This window comes from Protopterus annectens, chromosome 10.part0 (assembly GCF_019279795.1).
Source record: "Protopterus annectens isolate FY-2018-M chromosome 10.part0, PAN1.0, whole genome shotgun sequence".
Taxonomy (NCBI): Eukaryota; Metazoa; Chordata; order Ceratodontiformes; family Protopteridae; genus Protopterus; species Protopterus annectens.
This window is the reverse complement of record NC_056744.1, coordinates 770,737,074-770,762,429: the sequence shown is the minus strand read 5'-3', so window position 1 is coordinate 770,762,429 and position 25,356 is coordinate 770,737,074. Positions and strand designations below refer to the sequence as shown.

General features: G+C 37.7%; 1 protein-coding gene across 1 annotated transcript in view; it reads right to left on the bottom strand.

The window, feature by feature from the left end:
- The window catches only part of IL23R (interleukin 23 receptor), a 168,448-nt gene that overhangs the window by 37,286 nt on the left and 105,806 nt on the right, over positions 1–25,356 (bottom strand). The window contains exon 3 of the mRNA XM_044086805.1: positions 16,829–17,125. Within this exon, the coding sequence (XP_043942740.1) occupies positions 16,829–17,125 (297 nt within the window). The remainder of the gene's footprint in view (positions 1–16,828; positions 17,126–25,356) is intronic.

Sequence of the window (25,356 nt, the reverse complement as noted above, 5' to 3'; positions counted from 1 at the left end):
TATAATAAAGACTCACTTTATTTGGTCTATGTAGCTAAATAATTTTTTAAAATTAGAACACAACCTTGGATTATTTCTAATCAAACAAAACTCATTCACTTGCACTTGGAAATGCCTATGTGTATACCACTAGACCTACTCTGGGGAACTTGAATGCACCTTTTAAAGCAATACGTTTCCAAACATTCTGTAATAGCTTTTAACTATTTTCCTTAGGGATAGAGAAAAAAATAAATGTCTCTAAAACATTGCAAATATTTAAATTCATATGCATTTTCAGCAGTTCTCTCTTTCCCTGGATATTTTTTGTCAAATACTTTAAATTGGAATATCAAGTCATTGGTCAATGACCTGTCATTTGAACTTCCAAATCTCAAACTACTTACGTATGCATAGGATATACTTTGCTTACAAGCCAGTAAAAACCTTTGTTGACCTGCAAAAGAAACTACAAGATGACTTCACTCAATTACGTAGCATGTCGCCCTCTAACAATCTTCTAATTAGTCCAGAGAAAACTAATGTTATTGTCCTTACTACCAAAAGGAAACTGCCCACTATTCCAACTATTAACAAAAAAGTTAACAATAGTAATACTATCCCCAGTGCCACTGAAGAGAAATACCTTGGCCTAACTTTTGACTGGGGTCTTTCCTTTACAGCACATACTGATAACATAACCAATAAACTACTAGCACAGCTGAAACTCTGTTAAAAGATTATCCACTTCCTCACCCCAAAAGCCCCAAAAGCCATTACCAAAAATGCTTTATTACCTAAATTAAAATATGGTCTCCCATTTTTTGTATTATACTCTACATATAATACTCACATGGTTCAAATAGTAGAGAACAAAAATCTGCAAATTTGTTTTTCTGGCAGACCCCTTACTACATTTTTGCAAGTTGCCTGAAAGCTCTAATTCGGTATCTGTGATTAATAAGGCTACCTTTCTCCTAAATGCTAATAATTTTCAAAATCTTAAAACAAGGCTATTGTCCCCCCAAAAAGTCAAACCTCCGTTTCAAGCTAACTTGTAAGACTTTTGTCATTCTGACAATAATCATTTATCCCTTGTATACCCATGATTCAAAACAACAACAGGAAAAAGAGCTTTCTCAAGGGTGGGACTTGCAACTTGGAACCACCTGCCAACCAAAAAAAAAAAAAAAAAAGAAACCGTTAAAGACTTTAAAGAGAAGTTTAATATCATCTCATTGCAGAATCCACTTGCAAGTGTTACTGGTAGAACAGCTAACACTGCTGCTAACGCCTTGTTCAAATATTATAGTGTGTAGGTCAACTGCACATAATATGGGTTCATTGCATTTCTGCATATAACAATAACAATACATATGTGTGTGTGTGTGTGTGTGTGTATATATATGTGTGTGTGTGTGTGTGTGTGTGTGTGTGTGTGTGTGTGTGTGTGTGTGTGTGTGTGTGTGTGTGTGTGTGTGTGTTTGTGTGTGTGTGTGTGTGTGTGTGTGTGTGTATATATATATATATATATATATATATATATATATACACACACACACACACACACACACACACACACACACACACACACACACACACACCTAGGTTAGTGACTGGCATTCTTAAAAGGAAAACCACCTTATGTGCCCTTGGCAATAATCCTCACTAAAATGTCTTCCCTTCCTCTCATCACTGTATTTTAATCCACTGATGTCATGATCCACTGACGCTATGATCCATGACACAAAAGCCACATAGACATTATATACATTCGGCTTTTCATCAGGCTACTGTAAAAGGATCGTCATACCTCCTATATTCTATAAGGGAAAGACATGCAAATATGGAAATAACTGAATGATAGACTTGTGGTCTTTCCTAAAGTTCAAGGTAGGGCACTTAGCACACAAGCCTCCAAACACAAGGAGAAACTAACATCTCAACAAGTTTCCAGCTCCCTTTACCATAGTCCCAAAATGATTGCAGTTTACTCAGAAAAAATGCCACTTTATTACAATTCTGTCATCTGGCAACTAGTCCTGACAGACCTGTTAGCAGTGAATAAGCCATAAAGACAAAGATATGCACTCTGCCACAACTTACACCTGAGTAAATTAAGGCAAAGCCTGTAGCCTGCAACATTTCTTCTTCTGCTACACAGGTTCTATTAGTGTAAATATTGCAGATTAACCTTAGCACTGTACTTCCTCAACTTCACAGCCTAAAATACAAGTTTCTCACCTCAAACCCATGTTCTGCCTCCACAGTCTGCTCATCAAGTCATAACTGCTTTATATGCAGGAAGGTTCTACTGTGCATAGACAGTGGGCTTAGTTGATACTGCCATTGTTGGTACTAAAGAAAAAACAATACGCTGGCACACTTTGTCACCTTCTAATAGGTCATGAACCTCAAAACCAAATAGTTAAGGGCACTCTGTTTTGCTCATTGTTGCTCCCTAACCTTTAGGTGAGAGTTGACTAACAACAGATGACTCACATCTACACATGCACATACATTACACATCCACACTCACCCTTTGTCAAATAACTACCACTACATTTATTCTTGTTGCAGAAGTTAATGGTATATCCCAAACTATAACATGATCTGGAATACATATTTCATTTGCTTTGTCTCTCTTTTCACTAACAGTGGCAGGTGTTGTGAATCACTGACTTCTTTGCCTGAGAACGGAATGCCAGTCATTTGTTCACATATTTACTTTGATTTGTTATAAATATAAGCTGTCATTTACTAAATGATAGGAATTTGTTACGTTTTCTATTTGTAGTGGCAACTACTTTCCCAGTCTCTTGCAAAGATGTGAAGTTGTTTCACATTTCATTGCCTGCCCTGTTCTGTCATGTGTAACTAATAGTTCACACTACACAGGTCTGAATTGACAGGACTTGAGTTAATTTTTTTGTGGTTGTTATTATCTTATCTGGTCTAGAAAACTGTGAAAGCTATGCAGGCTGAGACAAAACCCCTTGCACGATCACCTGGAATTTTTTTTTTCAAAAACATTTTTTTTATTTTCAAATATAATTGAATAAATTCCATAATATTTATAAATATCATCTAAATTAACTATTTACACTATTTATATTAGCCTGACACTATAACAAATCTAATATGTACAATTACTGTATAAGTATGTCCAATCTGTTATCAGAGTGTCTAATCAGTCATTGTATGGTGTCAATCAGAGATAAAACTATCACCTGGAAATTTTGATTATAAAAACATAATGGAATCCTGGCTGAACCCCCCCCCCAAAAAAAAAATGAATGCTGTGCTGTTTTTACCTAAAACTTTGACAGCACAGAAACAATCCTTCATCACCATATCAGCAAATACCACCTTAACTGAAACAATTTCCAACACAAAGCTTATTGGTGCCTTAATGGAACACGTCACTCAAGCTATCAAGAAAACTCACCAAAAGTTGGGCTTCCTTTACAGAAACAAATCCTTTCTTACTAACTGCTCTAAGAATTCTTTAGTAACATCTTATCTTCTCCCTTCACTTCTCTACGCAGCACCCATCCTAACTAACCTTCACTCCACCATAAAATATAAACTAGCTGTTTACTACAATAAAAGAGCTATGTTTGCTTCCAACTTACCAAACCATTCATACCACTGCCTAGCACTGAATCACCTATACTGGCACAAACTATCTAATTAACTTGCCAACTCCCGACTTCTTAGTGCCCATAAAATAATTCATGAACCCAACACCTGCCCATCTCTGCAAAACATCCTCAAACACTACTTCCCTCCTAGAAATCTTCACTCACAGAACAAATATCTCTTGAGCAGGACCAAGCCTCTTAACAGTGCGGGTGACTCTCTTTACTAAACCTATGTTACTAATCACTGGAACTCTATCCCACCCATCCTAAATCAAGACAACATTACCACTCATTTCAAACACAACTTAAAACAACACCTAACTTCTTCATGGCTATGCTCATGTTCCTATCCTTCCCAAAACCACATTTTGTTCTGTTTCTCTTCCATTTCCAGTCTCTCTATCAATTACCCCGACTCTTTCAGTTTTCTTATCCCTGTGTCTTTTTCTTTCATTCCCACTACTGCTCATCCAATTAACCTATATCCTTAATCCTCTCGTACTAATACCCCTTCCTTACCCACCTAATCCTCTTACGTATCTGGTGTTAACTTCTCTATTTTTTGTTCATGCTCAGCTGACATCCTACCTCATTAATGTCATTATACATATACCGAACCTAAATGCATTAACATTGCTCTTGTATCTCCAGCTATTACATCTTAATATGTCTTTGACTTATGTAAAATAATACAACTTCTAAAGTATATGATTGATGTCTTTACTTTTTGTCTCAAAAGTACCTGCAAAGTAATGCGTAAAATGTTTCTTTTTATTGTTGTTCATTGTAAATATGCATTTTATATGGAGATTTTCTCCCCTGGCCTCTGCTGAAAATGGGACTTCCGCCCAGTCAGATTTTTATGGTAAACAAAAGATAATTAATTAATTAATTAATTAATTAATTAATTAATTAAATAAATAAATAAACCTAGGGTAATGGCTATCCGTGGTGATTTGGTTACACAGAGTAATATTACAGAAAGAAACATAAAGGTAATATAAAGGGGATTGAAAGATAAAGTTGTACTTTAAATTTGATCTGTGGCTTGGCTTTACTTCCATGAAAAGAGTTGGTGTTGCATATTACTGATTACATTAAAAAGCCCAAAAATAGCATTTTTGCAGTGGGCAACCCACCTCCAAACCCAAACTCCTGCATCTCTAAATATACTAACTCCAATACTGCAAAGTATTGTAGACAAAAATAAAATTTTTGCACTCATAGTCAAGTAGTCTTACTGTAGTCAATGGATATATTTGACATGAAGCAACAAAAACAATGAATTATTCCAGTTTCATTGAAGCAATAATTGACAAAATGCAGGACACCCTTTTAAAATAATAATGACCCCAGAAGTCATCCTATATTATAGGTTCATAGGTGTTTACTAGGCTAGCCACCACAATGGCCTTTATAAGCCTAGCCATGTATCCCAAATTTCTGACAAGTTTTGATACCCTTGATAAGTATAAGCAGGGGCTTGGGAGATGAAACATTTACAGGTTGCCAGACAGAGGTCCCAAGCCAGGAATTAATTTTGTCCAAGTTACACTTGGATTGCATTAGGGAGGAACTATTCTTCACATGGATAGAGGGCCTGCCCCAGAAAAGGTGTAGTCTTTGGGATACATACCAGTCCCTCCAGCAGGTCCTATTTATATCACAGGCAAGATTTAAATCTTTAGAATGGGTAATTCTGGTGCTGTTTGTTTTGCGGATATGCAGTAGGTCCATCAGAGTGACAATGCCCTCTATGCCAGGCATAGATCTCCCCTCAACAGCCTGTAGGAGACAAAATACAGGGATAGGGACTTGAGGTAGTCTGCACAGGACATTTGACTTATGACCTGTATTTATTTAGTGAGGAACCTGTGTGGACATTCCATTTGTTGGGTATGCCTGGTTAGGTACATACCAAAGGGGTCATTGTACTTAATGACAGGTCTGATTAATGCCAAATAAAGTGAAACAATGACTTCCTTGGACCTAAATGCCATACCTTAGTTGCTCAACGTAGGATGATTTCCTCATTACTGTAGACACGTGATGGCCCAAAGCTAGATTACTGTTTATGTGTGCCCCCAAGTCCATGACTCCTGGATCAGCTCTAAGGGGTGTGTTGTCAATATAATAGTTACCAGGGGTGGATGACTTCCTGAAAGATACTATTATGGGTTTCTTGGCATTTAGTTTTAGTCTGTGACTCTAACACCAGTTGTTTGTTTGTGTCAGCCCATCCTGGAGAACATTTGTGTCAGTGTGTTATTCAATGACAGCTCCTAATTTGTAATCATCTGCAAATTTAGTCAGCCAGAGACCATTGAAATTGGCCTTGACTTCACAGAAGTAAATGCCAAGAAGGAGTGGTCCAAGGACTGATCCCTGAGGGGGTCCACTTGTGACTGGCCTCTTTGTAGAGGTGGACACCCTAATTTTAACTTCCTGTGTCCTGTCTGTGAGACAGTTGGATATCCACTGGGTGACATACGGGTTTGTACCTAACATCCTCAGTTTGTGAACAATGCCCAAGTGAGGTATTGTGTCAAATGCCTTGGCCAGGTCAAGGTAGGCAGTGTGAACCATTTTGCCCTCATCAATTGTTTTGGTGACTTTCTCAAAGAATCTACCACATTGAGTAGGCATGACCTGGTCTTGATGAAACCAAACTAGGCTGCATCCAATGTCTAGAGGTTTACTATATCATTGCTGACCATTTCCATGATAATTCTTTACATGGCTTTGCATATAAAACTAGTGAGACTGGTGGGTCTGTAGTTTCCAGGGTATGTAAATGGTCCACCTTTGTCTCTAGCACACATGTACAAGTAAACTTGTTTGTAAGAAAGAACTTTTGGAGTTTCCTTAAAAATTTGACAGTTTCACAAGCAACCTTACATATTATGTACTCTTTCTTTTTTTATTGTAATACTTATTTTATAAGTGCATTAGCATACTCTGAGGTAAGCCTACACTGAGGTATGAAATATATGTAATTCGAACACTGTGTACTCATAAATGCAGTGGAAAATATCTCATAAAGTCAGTTAATACATCATCAAATTTTAATGTTGGTTATGAAAGATGGAAAAAAACATTGTAATGAATAATGAGTGCTAAGGGCAGTAGCATGTTGAGTTAATCAGACTACTGCGCTAAAGTTCATAAAACTTATTTTTTTCTAAAATAATATCAAACCATTTTTAGATTTTCCCTCTCACATTAATGCATTTCATACTGTGTATTATGATCTGGGGCAATGTTATAACTACATTTAGATGAAATGCATGGTGCTGCCTCATCCACTCTCCAATCGTAATGTGACATCATCCTAGAATGGCACATCCCCCGATGTGCATACACCATCATCCTACCAGTATGAATACAATACCACACCTTAATGCTTAAAGTTCTCTTATTTCTTATTTATTTAGTTAGTTAGTTATGTTTGTTGACCGAGAAAGTCCAGTTGGGATAGATACCCTTTTTCAGTGGAAGCCCAGGGAGAAAATCTCCAATATTCACATAGGTAGGGAATATGCAGTATATTTCCATCTTCCACTTTGTTTATAATATTTTCATCTTGGTTACATATACTTCTGCTTGAAGTCTGACCTGAGCTGTTTGCTCTACTTTGCATACAAATGTATAGGTGTGCAAAGTAACTACTAATACCAAATTCTTATCTGCATGTCATCACACATTTCAAATTTAAAAACACATTGTTATAGAGAAATGATTACTGACCCTCAGCCCTTTAATGGAAGGCAGATTGTAAAAGACATAAAATGAATAAAGTACTTAACCTAATACTGTAAGCATTCTCAAATGCAGTACAGAGTAATGAGAGTATCATGTTCAGAAAAAAACAAAATGTTAAGACTGACCTAATTTAGGTAATCCTGTGTTACAGGATGCAAGCTCACATTTAAGATTACATCTGAAACTAAACTAAGAACAAAAAAGAGGTCACACCATGCTGCAAAGATGGTCCACTTAAGTAATTGCGTCATTTACTGGTGTGCTATAAAGAACTGCAGTAGCTTGCTCAGTAAGCAGGCTTTTAAAGTGGGTGAAGTTTTCCCTTCCGTTTTAAGTACCAGTAGTGGTAAAGGACATACATTACTAACACTTGCAGGCCTGGTACAAATTATAAGTAACTCATCTGAATAAGTGCTTTGCTAATTGTGGCTGCAATGTTCTCAAAAATGTTTTACGTATAATATGATAATAAATAATATCTGAAAATATTTTGTGTTAATTTACAGAGGAGCTGTTAGCCCTGAAATTCACTTTTATGGACATAGCAAGTGATGTGCCTGTTTCTGAGGTGGGTCACATGGAAAGTAAATAATTCAGAAGTTCATTTTTAAAGCACCTGTTTATTCTTGTTTCTCCTTTTAAACTTGGATTGTGTTCTTGATTACTATCCTTGCTTCAGGTTCATAGGTCTGTTTTTATTTACTAGGTTTGTAGCCCAGGGGATCATTGAAGAGCCTAACCAAAATTACCAGCTGCCCCTTAGCACTGTCTGGTTAAGTGACTTGCTCAATGGAGTCACACAGTAAGCAAATGAAGACTGAAGAAATCCACCCCTGAACCAAAGCTTACAACCTTAACCCTCTGCATCAGTTGCTCTGCGTAATACCTATTTGTTAGCCAAGTAGATCCACTGGGCAATCTGTCCTTTTTCAGGGGTGACCAGGGAGCAATGTCTGGTTAAGTGACTTGCTTAAGGTCACACGGTAGGCAAATGAAGGTTGAGGGAATAAACACTGTACCACAAGAACTACAGCTCACAGCCTTAATCCTCTGCTCCGGTTCCCAGTAGGAAAATTCATCTAACCATCTGGGATGGGAATATAACCTACCATCTACAGATCTTCTATCACCAAAGAGGACTGTGCTACCTGTTGAGCCACTGACACTTAACTGGTGTGCAGTATTAACTTATATCGCTTTTAAATTTCCTGTCATGTATCATCTGCTGTGTTTCAGCTGTTTTACTTCACTTGCACATCACATAATATTTTTTTTTTTTGCCAGCACCCATAAGGTAGTTATTAGCCATTATAACATCCATTCTTCTTCTTTTGTTGTCTCCTGAAATATGGTGTGATCCCCTCAGTCATGTTATTTCTCTCTACATCCCTTCATTAGCAGCCCATGCGTCATATACTTGTTTATCCAGCTCCATCCTTCCTGCCTGTGCCATTGAGGGGAAACTATCACTAAATCTACATACAAAATGAACTGTGGAATATCAACAACACATGATACAGAATCTGTGTTATTACCATGCATCATCGTCATTTATGTAACCAACTTGTAAGCATCTCAACTCTTCACAGTGGATGATCTCATGGATGATTAAAGTGTCCTATTACTTTGAAATACTTAGCTCTGAATATCAGAAGTCTCTTGATCTCAGTAAATATCAATATCTGTCCTTCCTTATGTCCTGTTCAGGCACTAGGTTCTGGTATATAGGGTGAACAAATTTGTTCTTTGTATAGTCAGAGCAATAATTTAACAAGCACTGCATACTTTTTCTCCATTTCTTAGAATCTGTCCCCAAGCTATTTTGCTTCCTTCAGTATAATAGGTAAAATATCCAATCAGGTTTTATGTTCACTTATGAAAATATTACAGTGCATTAATCCCTATAGTGAGATACAGTGCCTTCCACTATCACATTCAATTCACATGTATAGCAATTTGAATCCCAGTTGTTGTCTGTATGGTTCATTTATCAGCTTTGTGTGGTGTGCTGTGAAAGGTGCCTTGAAAACCCAGGTGAACCATTCCTACTGAATCATACTTTGCACAGTTAAGACTATTACTACAGATTTCCACTCTAGCTATTCCACACCATTTTTTTTCTGATGCTTAAGCAGAGTTTTTATTATGCCCCCCCACACACACCTGAAACACATGCAAGTTATATTATTCTCTATTCAAATGAAGCATAGCTCAAGGAAATACTTACCCTGGCTAACCAATGACAACAAACAACACATTAAGGTAAGGGATAATTCATGGACAACATGGAAGGCAAATGCAAATAATCACAGGAAATTACTGAACTTTCAAATGCTAAAAATATTTATTAGCATAATCATCAATAAAGCAAAGTGAAATAACCTATTTACCTAGCAAGCTACACTAGGCAGTGAAACATAAACATATTGGCAAACAGTGAAAGAGATTAGCACAAACAAAATATCCCCAAATTGCCCAAAACATGCATTTAAAGACTATGTCTGAAATATAAACCCAAACAACGGACATTATTATTACCTCCACACATGCCTCTCAATCTCTAAGCATAAAGATCCAGACAAAGCCAAAAATAATATGAGGACAAAGGCTCAAAATCAGGGACAAATTTAAAATATTGCTCTTATAAATTTAGAATGTTGTCAGAATAACAGGTTTTGCATTAACATGCATTTTCTGAAGGATATGAAGTCTGCAATGCAAATGGGTGCCTTTATTTAATGACTTCAGTCCTCAATGATTTGCCAGAAAACTACAAATTCTATGAATATCCCAAAACTATGAGGCAAAAATCTTGACATTCTGTGAAAACCTGGACAGTTGTGTAGTATGCCTCCATAAATCACCATCAAGATATGTCTGCAGTTTAGCTCCACCTACTGCTGCTGCTGTGAACTTGCTACATTCCTACTTATGTAAACGTCCGTTCAATGTTGACGGTGTCAGCACAGCAGATGTAACAAAAATACTAGGAAAATAAACTGTTGCAAAAACACAGGCTTTCATATCCCCAAACCCAAGCAGTAATAACTGACAATAACATTCTGCAATTAAGCCATTAAAGTACATATTCAGATTCACCCTGACTATATAGTCGATTCTTCACGTTTATATCACATTATCGAAAGATGAAAATAGCAAACACTATTTTATCTGCCCCAAAACATCTAAACATAAAAATATCAAACATTCAGAACAGCAAATTTTTTTCCCATGGAAAAAATTTGCTGCTCCGAAACACATACACAGAACACAAACACATCAAACAAAAAGCAAGCACACACATACACTTAAATTCCTACATCTAACGCTACACTAAACTAAACATACACTACTATCTACCCACTTACCTTAACCCTAACCCTAAGGTCCATCACTATCGCACACTCATCTAACCCACGCCCTAACCCTAACGCACTTAAACCGCCCCTAACCCTAAAGTCTGTCACTATCGCACACATGCCTAACTCGCACCCTAACCCTAACTCATTTAACTCGCCCCTAACCCTAACGTACAATCGCACACTTACCTGAACTCAACCCATAAAGTTCCACCACAGCACTAAGAATAGCGAAACCACAAAAACGGCCAACCGAATTCTTTCCCGAGGAAAGAATTTGCTATTCTGCAGCTTCGCTATTCTTAGCGTTTGCTGAATAGTGTTCGATATCAGAACATTCAAAGTTTTAATACTTCGATGTTCTGATATAGACCCGATTCCTCACTGTTTCAGATACTAGGCAATGTTACCATATCTAAAAGTAAATTCTCCACATGCAGCAAATAACTTCTGTCCTATTGCTAACACGTCTTTTAGCTAAAAGTCTAGACATACTAATCTATGAGTAATTATGTTATTACCTAAAGAAATATGACGTACTAACAGACAGCCAGTATGACTTCTGACCTAACTTCAGTCGTTTAGCCACATTACAAAAACTAACATGATGTATACATCAACACGGCGAGTGATTTAGTTATAGGTGCAGGGTTTATTGGTCTTTAATGTGTATTTGAAGCCATCCAGTTCTTTTTCAATAGTTAAACAAAACTGGATTAACACAAGAAGTAGAAAAATGGTTTAATAACTCTCTGTCAAATTGATCATCTGAAGAGTATGCCGATAATATCTATAATAATAATATGAGTAGTAAAAAATTGCCACAAGACACAGTACATGGTTTTCTTCTACATTTGGAAATGGCTTACAAACAAGAACTTAATTATTAACACCGGAAAGTATACAGCAATGTTATTTGGTCCACAACAAAGATAAAGCATGATCAAGCCCCATATAAACGTAGATCTTGATGACATATAAATTCCCTCCCCAACCGAACTCCAAAAATCAGTGGATCTAGACCAGAGACTAACATTTAGATTATCACATAAAATAACAGACTGGCAAAGTAAGGGCACAACTAAGTTTCCTATAGTATCTTTCACCTCCTGGTAATGGAAGTATGCAAATCTATAGCTGAAAAATGTCTTCCTCTCCAGACCAGAGTATGCCTTGCTCATTATAAGCCTAAATTTCATACAAAGTACCTGTGTTGTTCAAACAGCAGAGAATAAGATGCCACTACTTATACACTCCACACACAACATCATTGTGAAACTTTTTCACAGTAATAAATGGCTCCCAGATGAAGCTAGAATACATTTTCTGGTTAATGGAGTACTCTACAAGTATATAAATGAAATTTACTGCCTACCTTTAAAAAACACAATGTTTTATTAGAAGTGCTCATTATGAATTCAAAACTCATGAAGGCTCATATCTTCACAGTCCCACCCCCCTATTCACACTAGCTGCAGCAGAAAATGTATTTTGTTAAGAACTGCACCAGATTCCTAAATGCTTTCCCAGAAAAAAAAACATATATTTACATCTGATTTACTATTCACATTTTGTAGAAAGATAAAGGCTCATCTCAATAAGAAATACAAGTGAAATTGCTAGAGAGGATAAGATTAATATTCAAAAGGTATTTGCACTGTTTGTCTCAACTGTAAAATGTAAAAGACTGCTCCTAACTCTCTCAATCAATCTCAAAACAGCTTAATTCTATGTAAATAAATATTCCCAAGCTATTTGCAGTGTTTACCTCAATTGTAAACTTTAAAAGACTGCTCCTAATTCTCACAATCAGTCTCACAACAACTTAATTCTAAGTAAATAAACATTTCAACTATCATATGTGCTAGCCATCCAAACCGGGCCCCTTTCCTATGGGGGGGGTTGGAGGTGTCACATTAACAGTGGCCATCATCTAGAACCAATGCACACACCACCAGGTTGCTTGCCCTGATGCAGTTATTCTTCTGTACCACACACATGCAGTTAAACCTATAGCCAGTTTAGAGCACCCAATCCATCTACTGCATGTCTTTTGAATGTAGGAGGTAACCAGGGCACCTGGAGAAAACCCAAGCAAACTCAAGAACAGCATGTATACTGCAGAGAAGGCATCCAGCTGATAATTGAACTGGGGAACCTCTTATTGTGAGGCGGCAACATTATCCTCAGTGCCACTATGCTCCCACATACCGCATGTAACATACTGCGATTAAATCCAAAGAGATTATTTTCTAAAACTACTCTCAGTCAACAATATAGCACTATTGTCTTTTATGGGTGCACAGATGTGCTGTAATGACACAGAAAAAAAATCAGGCCTGTGTTATAACCCTACTTCTGTCATATGCTCTGTTGCCAATTACAGAAGTCCCTTATGTAACACCACCTAATATTTCACGTGTGGCATGTGGTACACTACTGTTATTACTTATACAATATATTCCATGTTGTTAATCAACCTTCTTGTCTGGCATATAGTGTACATTACATAAATTTAATATTTCTATTATGTATAAACCCTGTGTATTTGTTTGTGTGCATTCTTTTTGAATATTTCACCTGTTGGTTAGGGCTGTTATTTTGATTTTAACATCAGTTTCTTCATTGTAATACCAGTATAATACTTGTATAACTATGTATACTTCATAACTTATCAGTTTAACAATGATACTGTTGTTACAACTGATATAATTTATATTATCAATGACTTATCAGCTCAGTTTATGACTTAAAATGGCCCTTGGACTAGGTTACTTAAAAATAAAATAAAATAAAAAATAAAGCAAAAATAAAACAAAAAATAAAGGAACATATCTGATTGCTGTGCTTTATTGGACCTGAAATATGCAGGGACCACAATGATTCATTATTGGTCATTGGGTATGGAATGTATCTACTCAGATTTATTCATTTAAGCCTGAAAATGATCTTCAATTGAATACCAAACAAGTTTCTGTATCCATGTTTTATTATTATTATTTTTTGCCAAAATATCATCTGAGCAGCATATTACTTCTGCAGAGTAAAGACATGCCCAAGAGTGCAATAGTAAAAGCTGCTATAATTATCAATAAAAATAAATTTTATAGCTAAAAGAAATGTCATGTAAGTCAATCAAATGCTTTTTTAAAGAAGAGGCGCTGATAATGGACAGCCTTGAGTTTATTGACTTATGACAAATATGCCAGCTGGGTTCTGAAATGGAATCAGACATTTCCCAGTCTTTATAAGAAACAAAATTCATGAAATGAAGATACATTCATATAGTTACCTCATAGATTTATGCTGCATACTTGCAACCCAATACTTTCAAGCCCTGGTAGAATTAATTTTATTCGGCCTTGATATGGTATCTGAATTTGTCATAATTCAGACTAAACAATCATTGTGTGAATGTTATCTTTAGCACATTAAAAAACAGTCATTCATGATATTTCAATTATTTATACTAATATCCCACTTTTGATTTCAACTTGTACAAGTCTGATGTTTTTTGTGTTAGTATTATGACATATAAAACCATATAAAAATTATTTTGTACCATTTACTATACTGAAAATGCAATACCGTAATGAGACTTATATCTCATTAAAGAATATATATTAAATATAAGTGTTAAATAACTTTGTATTGCTAGACTTACGAGATGCATTATTTGCAGTAAATATTAGTCTCATTTCATAATCACAAATGCATATTGCACTTCAGTGATGTAATCAGTCTTATTATCGTATTTCAATTAAGGGAAAAACAACTATGTCACAGTATATAATACTAAAATGTTTTTGGCTAGAATGTTCTCATTTTCCTGACACTTCTAAAAACCTGCCTGCAGTCTAGTCCAGAATGGTTTGAGTGTCAATGCCTTCAGAGCTTTCCTGCCACCAAACAGAGCAATCCTTTATGGGTTTTCGAGGATCAATGGTCACTTGTGCGGTTTCATTTCTGGACAGGTAAGTTCCCTTTGGAGAAATACCTTCCACACTTTAAATTTGGATCCTCCAGGACTCTTCCCCTTCTACATCCCAAATGTTGAAAGCTTGAGTAATCTACCCCTATAGCTAAGACTACTACAGCAGTGATCAATTTGCTGAACATAGTACAGTTGTGCAAGTAAATGTACCATAACAGTCGATGTTTGAATTATCATTGCACTAGCCGCTCCATCCATCCATCCCCTTTTTGTTTTCTGATTATGTCAGGTTGTGTATATAAGATATGTATATATCTTTACTCCTAGCTATGTCATCTCAGGTTTCAGCATCCCTCTCTCAGTTATCATGAAAGCTCTGAAGGAACTGGCACTTAAACCTGTGTATAACCTGTGTTTTTAGGCAACTCAACTCAAAGGGAAGGTGCCCTAAAACTTTGGAAGCTGGCCGTCTGTTATATCCTCAGCAGGATATAAACCCATATAGCTAAGGCTACTTGCAGCACTAATCATTCGAACATCTACTGTTATGATAGTTTACTTACACAACTATACTTTCTTTCTTGATGGTATGATTAATCGGGTTCTCTGACCTTCTCATGCTAATCTGTTCATTATAAATTGAGTACAGATTAAGACAACTTGTTGCTAACATGCTAAGTGCTTGATGCTGCCATTTGTTCTTGTATGCCTCTTAATGATTTCTTGTTTCTTTATGCTGTCTTTTTTTGATTTTCTGTTACCCCATCCTACTGCTCACAATGTCTACTATCATGAAAGAGACAGCACTCCTCCACCATACCCAATACAGTGATAGAATGAAGATAGGTGCATCCTGGAATAGTTCCATCCTACTGGTAACGAGGTTTATTTATTTATTTTTAACTGCATTTATTTATTCATCCTTTATTTTTTGTTTTGCTATTTATATACTTATATATAGATATAGAGATATCTATCTATGGGTCTACTTCAGTAGACCGAAATTCCATTTAATTGAATCTTACTTAACCGAGACAACAACACCAAAACCTTATTTTAATGAACGATCACAACACTGAAATTTTAATCCGGGAAAGGAGGAAGTTGGCCAACATGGAGAAATTTGCCCTTTTCCCCATTATAGTGCGATCTCAGAGTTGGTATATCTGTGTGGGTTTGACATGGTTCGGTGTCTTTGTCTTTTTTTTTTTTTTTTTTCAAAATAATCTTTATTGCAAATTATGTGTCATAACATGTAATCTTGTAAAACAGAGGTTATGAAAAATTGAATGTTGTCACATATTAATAAAAACAAAATCAATAGTGATCATAAGAAATCCAACATCTATACCTACTATAACTACAAGAAAAACTATTTACACTGTGCCAATACCTCCGATCTTCTACTAAGAAAACATCAAGCCGCCTTTAATATGTTACATAATCACAGAGAAAAAGACATAATAGGAGATAAAATCTTGTGTCTTTGTCTTTTAATGTTAGCTAACTGCCTCCTTTCCAGATTAAAATTCCGGTGACGTGAACGTTCATTGGAAATAAGGTTTTGGTGCTGTTGTCTTGGTTAAGTAAATATATATATATATATATATATATATATATATATATATATATATATATATATACATACATACACATTTATAACTTTATCTTGGTCTAGTTCAGAAGATCAAGTCTGCTGAACATCAACTGGCTAAACATCAAGCACACATCATCAAAAAGCAGAAGACCAAATGTTCTGAAGAAGTCCTGGTTATTTTGGATGAAAGCGCTTAATGTATGTGTATTGATGTGAATGAACTTTGTCAACTGTGGTTTACACTTGCTGGAAATCTTTTTCACCAAGACTAGACAGCCTGGCCTATGTGAACCCTTTTCTGGTTATTTTGTTTCAAGTGGTCGCGTGGTCACACGCCTATCTTTGGTTACTTTGGGATAAACAGAAAAGTCTTTCAAAAAATAAAAATGTAAATTTGGGGGACATCATTTCTGAACACAAACACAAGTACAGAAAATTCCTCGCCCACAATTATTCATTTTTGAGAACTCCTCTGACTTATCTAAACACTGAGTTCTGAATATTACCATTGTACAGACACATTTATTTGCACTTCTATGCTACAGGTACTTACATCCAGGAGAGAAATCTTTTCCATTGACTAAATGGTCTTTCTCTTCATTGCCACACGTCACAAAACAGACAACCGTTGAACAAGGCTTCATGAATCGATGAAGTCGAAGTTGTACTGTACTTTCATTAACAATATGCAAATTCTCAGTCACTGCTGTTCCATCTAATACCATACTGAACTTTTTACGGCGGCAGTTCTCTATAGAAGACTTGCAGTTTATTGAAATATCGGTGCCCATATGAAAAAACTGGGCGGGTTCAACCCAGACATGCCCATTACAATGAAGCACATTACAACCTGTAAACAAGACAATGAACAGACATTAGTATTTCTGATTATGTCTTGGTTATCATATTCTGCAGATTGTACTGAAGTTGAAATCAGAACAAAGACAGTATGGTACTTACTACTGAAATGGGAAAAGTGTTTACTGTGAGGATGAAAGCATCTTTGATCGGCTAACCAATTACTCATAGTAAACACATTAAATGACTTGTCTTTAAATGGGCACATAATATAAATAGCAAAACTAAAAATCTTTATTTAAATATTGATGTTCTTTCAAAGTGAAGCATAAAGGAAAATATTAAATTACACATCGAAAGGTTACAGTATGTTTCTAGAAACCTTTGTTTAATGCCATATTTCATTAGCAACTGTATTGTACATGATGATGTTACATTTTTTTCTGCAATGTTGAAAGTCTGTGCTGTGGTTTTGATCTTTTGTTTTCCGTAATTTGTCCATTTTGACTGAGTGGCCACTTTCTCATAATTATGTCATGGGAACTATCATCTATGAATCTGCATATAACAGCAAAGTGTTCCAGATAACCAAATCAACTTATTATTCAAAAGTGAAGTTTTCTGGGTAACCAAATCAAGTTAGTTATTCAAAAGTGAAATTAGTACTTTTCAGTTAAACCCCTACCAGTTCGCGCTGCTGTATTTTGCTGGTATTTCAGTACTGGACACAAGTTTGTGGGTGACAGCTACTTTTGTACAACTGACTGACGAGTGTCTATTGTAATGTTAGGTGTACAGGACCATTTGGTCATTGCAGAAATAGCTGCAGTCAACCGTTAAACCCTTACCAGTTGGGGAAGGTTATTTTTTTTTTTTTACAAATGGTTTCAGCCAGAAGCTAGTTACCTTTTTAGTATAATAGTTAAGAGAGAATCTTGTCTCACTGTAGAAGAAGGTTAATGTAGGGGAATACCATTAGTAGAGAAGGTGAAAAGATTCATACTACTTACTGAATATGCCTGGATCGGGTGATGTTTAGCATGTATTCTCAGGATTAATGCGTACTGCTGTCAAATCAACAACTGCAAACTTTATAAAGAACATATCACATTGCAGCTGTATGTTTCCAGCTATGCGAGGTGCTCTGAAAAAGTCTCCACAGTTGTACTGCAGTACAATACCCATAAAAAAAAAAAAAGGTCTTGCCAAAGCTCACAGTCCTTGGTTTATTCAGTCAGCCCTCACATGAAAATGAAAGGAATCATTCTCCACATTGTAAAAACTACGATCGTGCAGCACCACACAAGACATTCGTCTCTGCAGTACTGCCTGCTTGCCAAATGAAATAAAAAAAAAAGGTAACCTTACCTAATGAAAATGTTTGTTTTCACATCACATTTGTCAGTCCTGCATGAATGATAAAATAGCTCCAAAACACAGCAGCACAAAGACGTGGTAGGGGTTTAACAGAAAAGTACTGTGAAGTTTATATTGCAGTTGGAATACTACAACAATGCAATGCAAACAGTGAATGCCAAATTAAGGTAATCTGTTTGTGATATCTAGCTAATTGTATATATTTACGCATCCAACTTTATAGAGAGAGAGAGAGATTTGGATCTAGTGATCCAGATTGAATCCACTAAATGTCAAAGACATAATGTTGACATGTTAACGTCCACAATACAATGCCAGCAAGTTATGCACATGCTCCAAGGATTAACCTTGGACCATACAAAGCAAACACATCTTTTTTGTAAGGGGCAAGCCACCTGTACCCCCTGTTAATTATATATGCTAACTCCAAGATCACACAGTCCCCAAGGTATTCCCCAACCCACGGAATTGTCGATCTTGGGCAACTGTCAGACATCTCTTTTGTTGACAAAACTGTATAAACAAAACTTCAGTTAACAAATGACGGCACACCTATGCACACACACGCATGCGTGTGCATGCGCGCGTGTGCACGTGTGCGTACGCACACACACACATGCAGTGCATATATATATAAACACAGATATATGTGAGCCACACACACACACACATGCAGTGCATATATATATATATATATATATATATATATATATATATATATCTATATATATATATATATATCTATATATATATATATATATATATATATATATATATATATATACATATATATATATATATATATATATGTGTGTATATATATAAACACACATATATGTGTGTATGCCTGTATGTGTGTGTGTGTGTCTGTGTGTGTGTGTGTGTGTGTGTGTGTGTGTCTGTGTGTGTGTGTGTGTGTGTGTGTGTGTGTGTGTGTGTGTGTGTGTGTGTGTGTGTGTGTGTGTGTGTGTGTAGATGTACCATCATTTATCAATTTAAGTTTTAGCCGACCTCTGTTTTGTTTATACAGTTTTGTCAGTGTGGGTATGGGTGTATATATATATATATATATATATATATATATATATATATATATTTATAAATAAATATATATTTTATATATATATATATATATATATATATATATATATATATATATATATCAGATTCATTCATTTTCATTAATTTTACTGACAAGCTGTTCAAACATTACTAGCTTTTTCCTGTGCAGAATCATGGTGCAGCAGTGATTAGGGAATTAGGGAATTTGTCCTTTCCCCCATTGTAGTACAATCTCAGAGTTGGTATATATAAAGTGCAGGGGGGTGTGGGGGTGCAGGGGGAAAGTTCCCTACATACAAATATGTTTTTACCTGTTTTTATCATTATGTTGATTTTCCATCACATTGGACTGATATTCTGGCAATCGAATATTTGTGTAGTCTATATTACGCCATAGATTAATATGTATATATACATGTGTTTGTACATGTGTTTTCAATGTTTGCAGCTAAAACAGAAATATAGCAGCCAGTGTGTACTATCCATGGTGATAGCCTGAATACATTAACTAAATGCTCTTTTTCTATATGTTTGTGCGTTAGGCCCGGCAAGCCAGCACATAAAAATCTACTGCCAATCATTAGCGGACCGGATTTCCGCTGTGGCGACCCCTAACTGGGAAAAGCGGAAAGACAAGACCTACCCTAATGCTGTAAGATGAAGGTGTACCTATAATATATGATAGGGAGGTCATCATTAGCAACAAAATAAAACATGCAGAAAATTGTGCTTTCTCCATCAAAACTGTATAGTGTGACAGTGTATATGGTCAGGGAGTCATTTTCAGCTCTCACTGCAAACTGTGGCAAAATGTATCACATTCGCAAGAGACGGCTTGCACCTGTCACCCCTAGGCTTTCAAATACTGGCCAAGGATCTTGCTGCCCCCATAGTGCATTTTTTAGGCAAGGCTCGAAAGTCAAACCCACCTCCGTAAACAGCACAGTTAACAAAAAACTGAGGGTTATGCTACTCAACGCCAGGAGTTTAAATCTCAAAATGCATGCGCTCAAAGCACTCCTCAGTATGGAGAACGTTGACATCTGTGCAGTAACTGAAACCTGGTTCAAGGCTCCAGAGTGCACCGCAGCACTACCGGGCTACAACTCATACTACATGTTTCGGCCACAGAACACGGACCGAAACACAAAAGGAGGGGGTGTATCCATATTCATCAAGGATACCTACACCTCCAGGTTAGTGACGCAACATGATACCTCTGAGATCATCCATGTGCAACTAACATTGGGCAACTCTGCAATGCAAATTGTGGCCTGCTACAGATCACCCTCCATGACCCAGGACCACCACTCCACCTTTCTATAGACACTGGAAAACATGAAGGTCCTACCAAACACCCTGATATTGGGTGATTTCAATTACCCTACTATTCACTGGGAAAACTACGCGAGTACAAATTCCCAGGCCCAGCGCTTCATGGAATTCAACTCAAATGCCCTGGATCAGCTGGTAAACCCCCCTACCAGAGGTGAAAACATATTGGACCTGGTCATCACCAACATGGGCAACAGGTGTTCCACATCGGAGGTCAACCCGTCACTGGTTAGATCAGACCATAAACTAATCACTCTGGATGTCCACACCCTACCACCACCCCCAACTAAGGAAACCACAGTAAAAAACTTTTCTAAAGCAAACTTCACCTTACTTAAGACAGAGGTGGTAAGTTTCATAGCCCCCACGCTAAAGGATAATACTGCCCAAGATGCAGAAACCTTTACAAATGCACTCTATGAGCACCTACAAGGATGCATGGATCATGCCATCCCTAGCAAAACCAAGACTCACTTCTCTAAGAGAAGGAAACCAGTTTGGTGGACCCCTGCAATAAACAGGCTATACAATAGAAGGAGGAAACTAGTTCAGAAAAAAAGCAAATCCCAAGAAGGAAAGACATTTCTGATCAGTATCAATAAGAAACTGAGGTCCCTCATGAAATCATCCAAGGCTAACTTTGAATGAAAAATAGCCAAGGATTCAAAAGATAACCACAAAGCCTTCTTTAGCTATGTTAACAATCTAAGTGGCAACTCACAGATATGCACTGAACTAGTGCAAAATAGCACAAAATATACTGAACCTACTGATATTGCCAACATCCTGGCAGATAGATTCAGTGCAAACTTCACCCCCTCTCACCTCCAAAAGGGCCCACAACAATAACGGAAAAGTGTAGTGTCCCAAAAATCACAGACGCACAAGTGAAAACAGCCCTTTCAAAAGCCAAAAACACAGCATCAATGGGATCAGATGGTGTCCCAGGCTGCGTCTTGCATGAACTACAGAGCGAACTAACCCCTGACCTAAACACGCTGTTCAACCTCAGCCTCTCCACAGGCTACGTGCCCATAGAATGGCACACAACAACGGTTATTCCTCTCCACAAAGGAGGGACCACAACTGACCCTGTTAACTATCGCCCCATAAGCTTGACTAGCCTGGTCTGCAAGGCTATGGAGTGCATCATCATGGAACTCATTAACAAAAACTTTGGGAACCTCCAAACACTTGACCCGATCCAGTTCAGCTTTGTTAAGGGCAGATCATGCCTACTAAACCTGGTTGACTTCTTTGAGGCAGTCACCAAGGCCATAGATGAGGGAAAGGTGGTTCACACAGCCTACCTTGACCTCACCAAGGCTTTCGAGACCATTCCCCACTCAGGTATTACAGAAAAACTCACCAGCCTGAGCATAAACCCCTATGTCATGAGATGGGTTGCCAACTGGCTTACAGACAGAACTCACACAATAAGAATAGCAGGCTCCAGGTCCGACTCTAAACCAGTCACAAGTGGTGTCCCGCAAGGCTCGGTCCAGGGACCCCTACTGTTTGGCATATACTTCTCAGAAGTACAGGCAAACACAGGAGGACTATGGCTAACCAAGTTCGCCGATGACTGCAAACTGGGAGCCATAATTGACTCTCCGACTGACGTGGACATCCTCCAAAAGGGCCTTACTGAGACGGACACCTGGTGTCAAAGTCATGGCCTCAAGCTAAATTCCAAGAAATGAATAGTCATCCCATTTGGGAAAAACAAAACACCCATGAATTACCACATTGGTGGCAGCCCCCTTAATACAGAAAAGGTAATAAGAGATCTGGTGACCCAGGTAGATAGTAATCTCTCCTTTGACAATCATATTGCCAAAGTAGTTAGGAAATCCTTCTATGTGGCCCATCTAATTACTAAAGGGTTCGCATCTAGAAATAAAGAGGTTATAGTGCCCTCTACTCGTCACTCATTAGACCCATCATAGAGTACAATGTCCCATTTGGGATGTACCTCACAAGACACTTCCAAAAGCTGGAAAGACCACAAAAGTACCTCATCAAGAGGATTACTGGTCTCAAACATATGTCCTATGCAGCCCTACTGAAAAAACTCTGGCTGTACTCAGTGGCATATCGCTTACTCAGAGGTGATCTCTGCCTGACTTACAAAGCCATGTCCAACTCAGAATTGATGGACATGCTCCACCTAAATAAATCCAAGTCACTGTGAGCCACATGCTCTTGTGAGCTAAACCTCGCCACAACAATAAATAGAACATGCTGGAGGGATAGATTCCTGTCACAGAGACTCCCCATGCGTTGCAACAAAATTCCAAATTACATCAGGCAGAGCCCCTCACTAACACTCTTCAAGAGAAACCTTGACAAGCGGATGGGTAACAGAAAATACACCCCTGGGATTACTTCATTGGCTCTGCTTGACAGAGGATCAGTTAATTAATCAATGGGGTGGCGAAAGCCGACACACTCTGGCTAGGCTTATAAATGCCCTCTGTCAGATAGCCTAGTACCTACCTATGAACCTATGAACATCTGTTTTAACTCTAGCTTTTTTTCAATATGAAAACAGTGTTATTTTTATTTAATATATGTTTACAGTGTCTGTCCTCCATCCTGTTTTTAAACAGTTATCAAGATTATAACATGATTAAGACTATACTTAGTTTTTCAGAAATTTTAGAAATGAACATGTCATACTTCTCTTTTTCTCTTGATGTTTCTGTACATAAGACAGCCAGTCTTCCTTTCCTTCTTGTTGCACCAAAGAATTCATGGCTCTGCCCCTGTACAATTTGGTCACTGTGTTCAAAAGAAGGAGTCTCAGTCCCATAAATGCATCCTGCTCAACAGGTTATTTACATGGCCCAATCATAATGTGATTCATAGACATAAGTCCCCAGGATTCAGCAAGCTCTGCACGGTGTGCAGGAATATTGCAAGAGCTGCTGCAGGCAATATGGCCAACGTGCAAGCCAGGAACAAGCTCTCGGGATGTGCATGAGCGCTCCTGCACTTTTCCTGCACAGACAAAGCCCCTGTATGCTAATTACCTCATTTGCTGGTGAAAACCATGCAAATGAGGTGAATTAGCAATCCAGGAAGCAGGCAGGCGTCCGTGCAGGAATAGTATAGACTGCAGAAATGTATTCAGCCAGTAGCTGAATACATTTCTGTAAACTACAAAACGGAGGCATGACAGCTTGTAAAAAAGCATGTATTATAAGGGTTAGGCATGCCATTGGCCAAATATATGCCCATAGGCATGAGAAATCGTTTCAAAATGATAAAAAATAACTTTTTTTTTGGCCGATTTCGCCAGTTTAAGCGTAGGGCAGCAGTATGCAAATGGGATGGCCCGAAAATAAGAAAAAAGCTGGAAATAAGCTTTTAAACCAAAATCATCATTTTGCCATAATAGTCAATGGCATGCATAAAACAAGAAAACCATAGAATAGTGGTTGTTATTAGGGAAGGCTGAGTGTCAGTTTTGTAACCATGCATTAGCAGTCAGTTCTATGCAAATGAGGAGAATAATACTGAATCACAGATTTCCCCTCAGTGTTAGCTTGCACCCAACCGTGTAGGTGCAATAACACCATGGTCTAAGCCTAAGAGCTAGATGACCTCATGAGGGAGAGTGTCATGACTGCCGTAAGATTATTGGAGCACAGTGGCCCGTGTTTGCCCTTAGCTAAGCACAGCTAAGGAAGGGGGTGTGTTTGAAGCTGCCTAGCAGTATTTACATTGCCTAAATGGGTGTGTGTACCATGCACCGGGTTTTAAGCAAAAAAAAAAAAAGAAACAGGAAATAGCAGCTCTGTTCACATCTGAGCACTGGGTTTGCCTGGCGCACCTCTGGGCTTAAACGGGAAGGTAATGGGAAGGGAAAACAGCAGTAGGAAGGTAATCAAGGAGAACTAGCATAGCTGGCAGGTGAAATGTATCAGAATCAGTCAGTTATACAGGCAGCAACCCAGCCCAGCCCAGCAAACTACTATAAACTATGCTAAAACCTTTCACTCTGTTTTTTCCCACAAACTCTACACCACTGGTGTACACAAATAGGGAAATTTTACCTAACAAAAGCAACAAAATGATAGGGGCTGTTGTCGCTCTCATACAGCGATATATGGAAGAGGCTGAGGGTGGTGAGGATGAGAATGCTGATGACCAGCACACAGTGAGGAGAAGGAGAAGAGTGTACAGACCCAGGGTAACCTACCAGGGGCTACATGAGATGGAGATAGTGGAGCGCTATAGGGTGGGCAGTGACCTCTTATACCAAATTGTTGAGCTGTGACAGCCATGCCTCACACACAGAACCACAGAGGGGAACCCATCCCGGCGGATAGCAAGGTATGTGTAGACTTAAGAATACTAGCCACAGGTACCTTCCAAAGGCCAACTGGGGATATCATGGGGATCTCACAGGTATCAGCATCCAGGGTACTCCACCAGTTCCTGGATGCCATGTCAGCACATGCTGGTGGGCACATATATTTCCTCAACAGCTGTGAGGTGTTG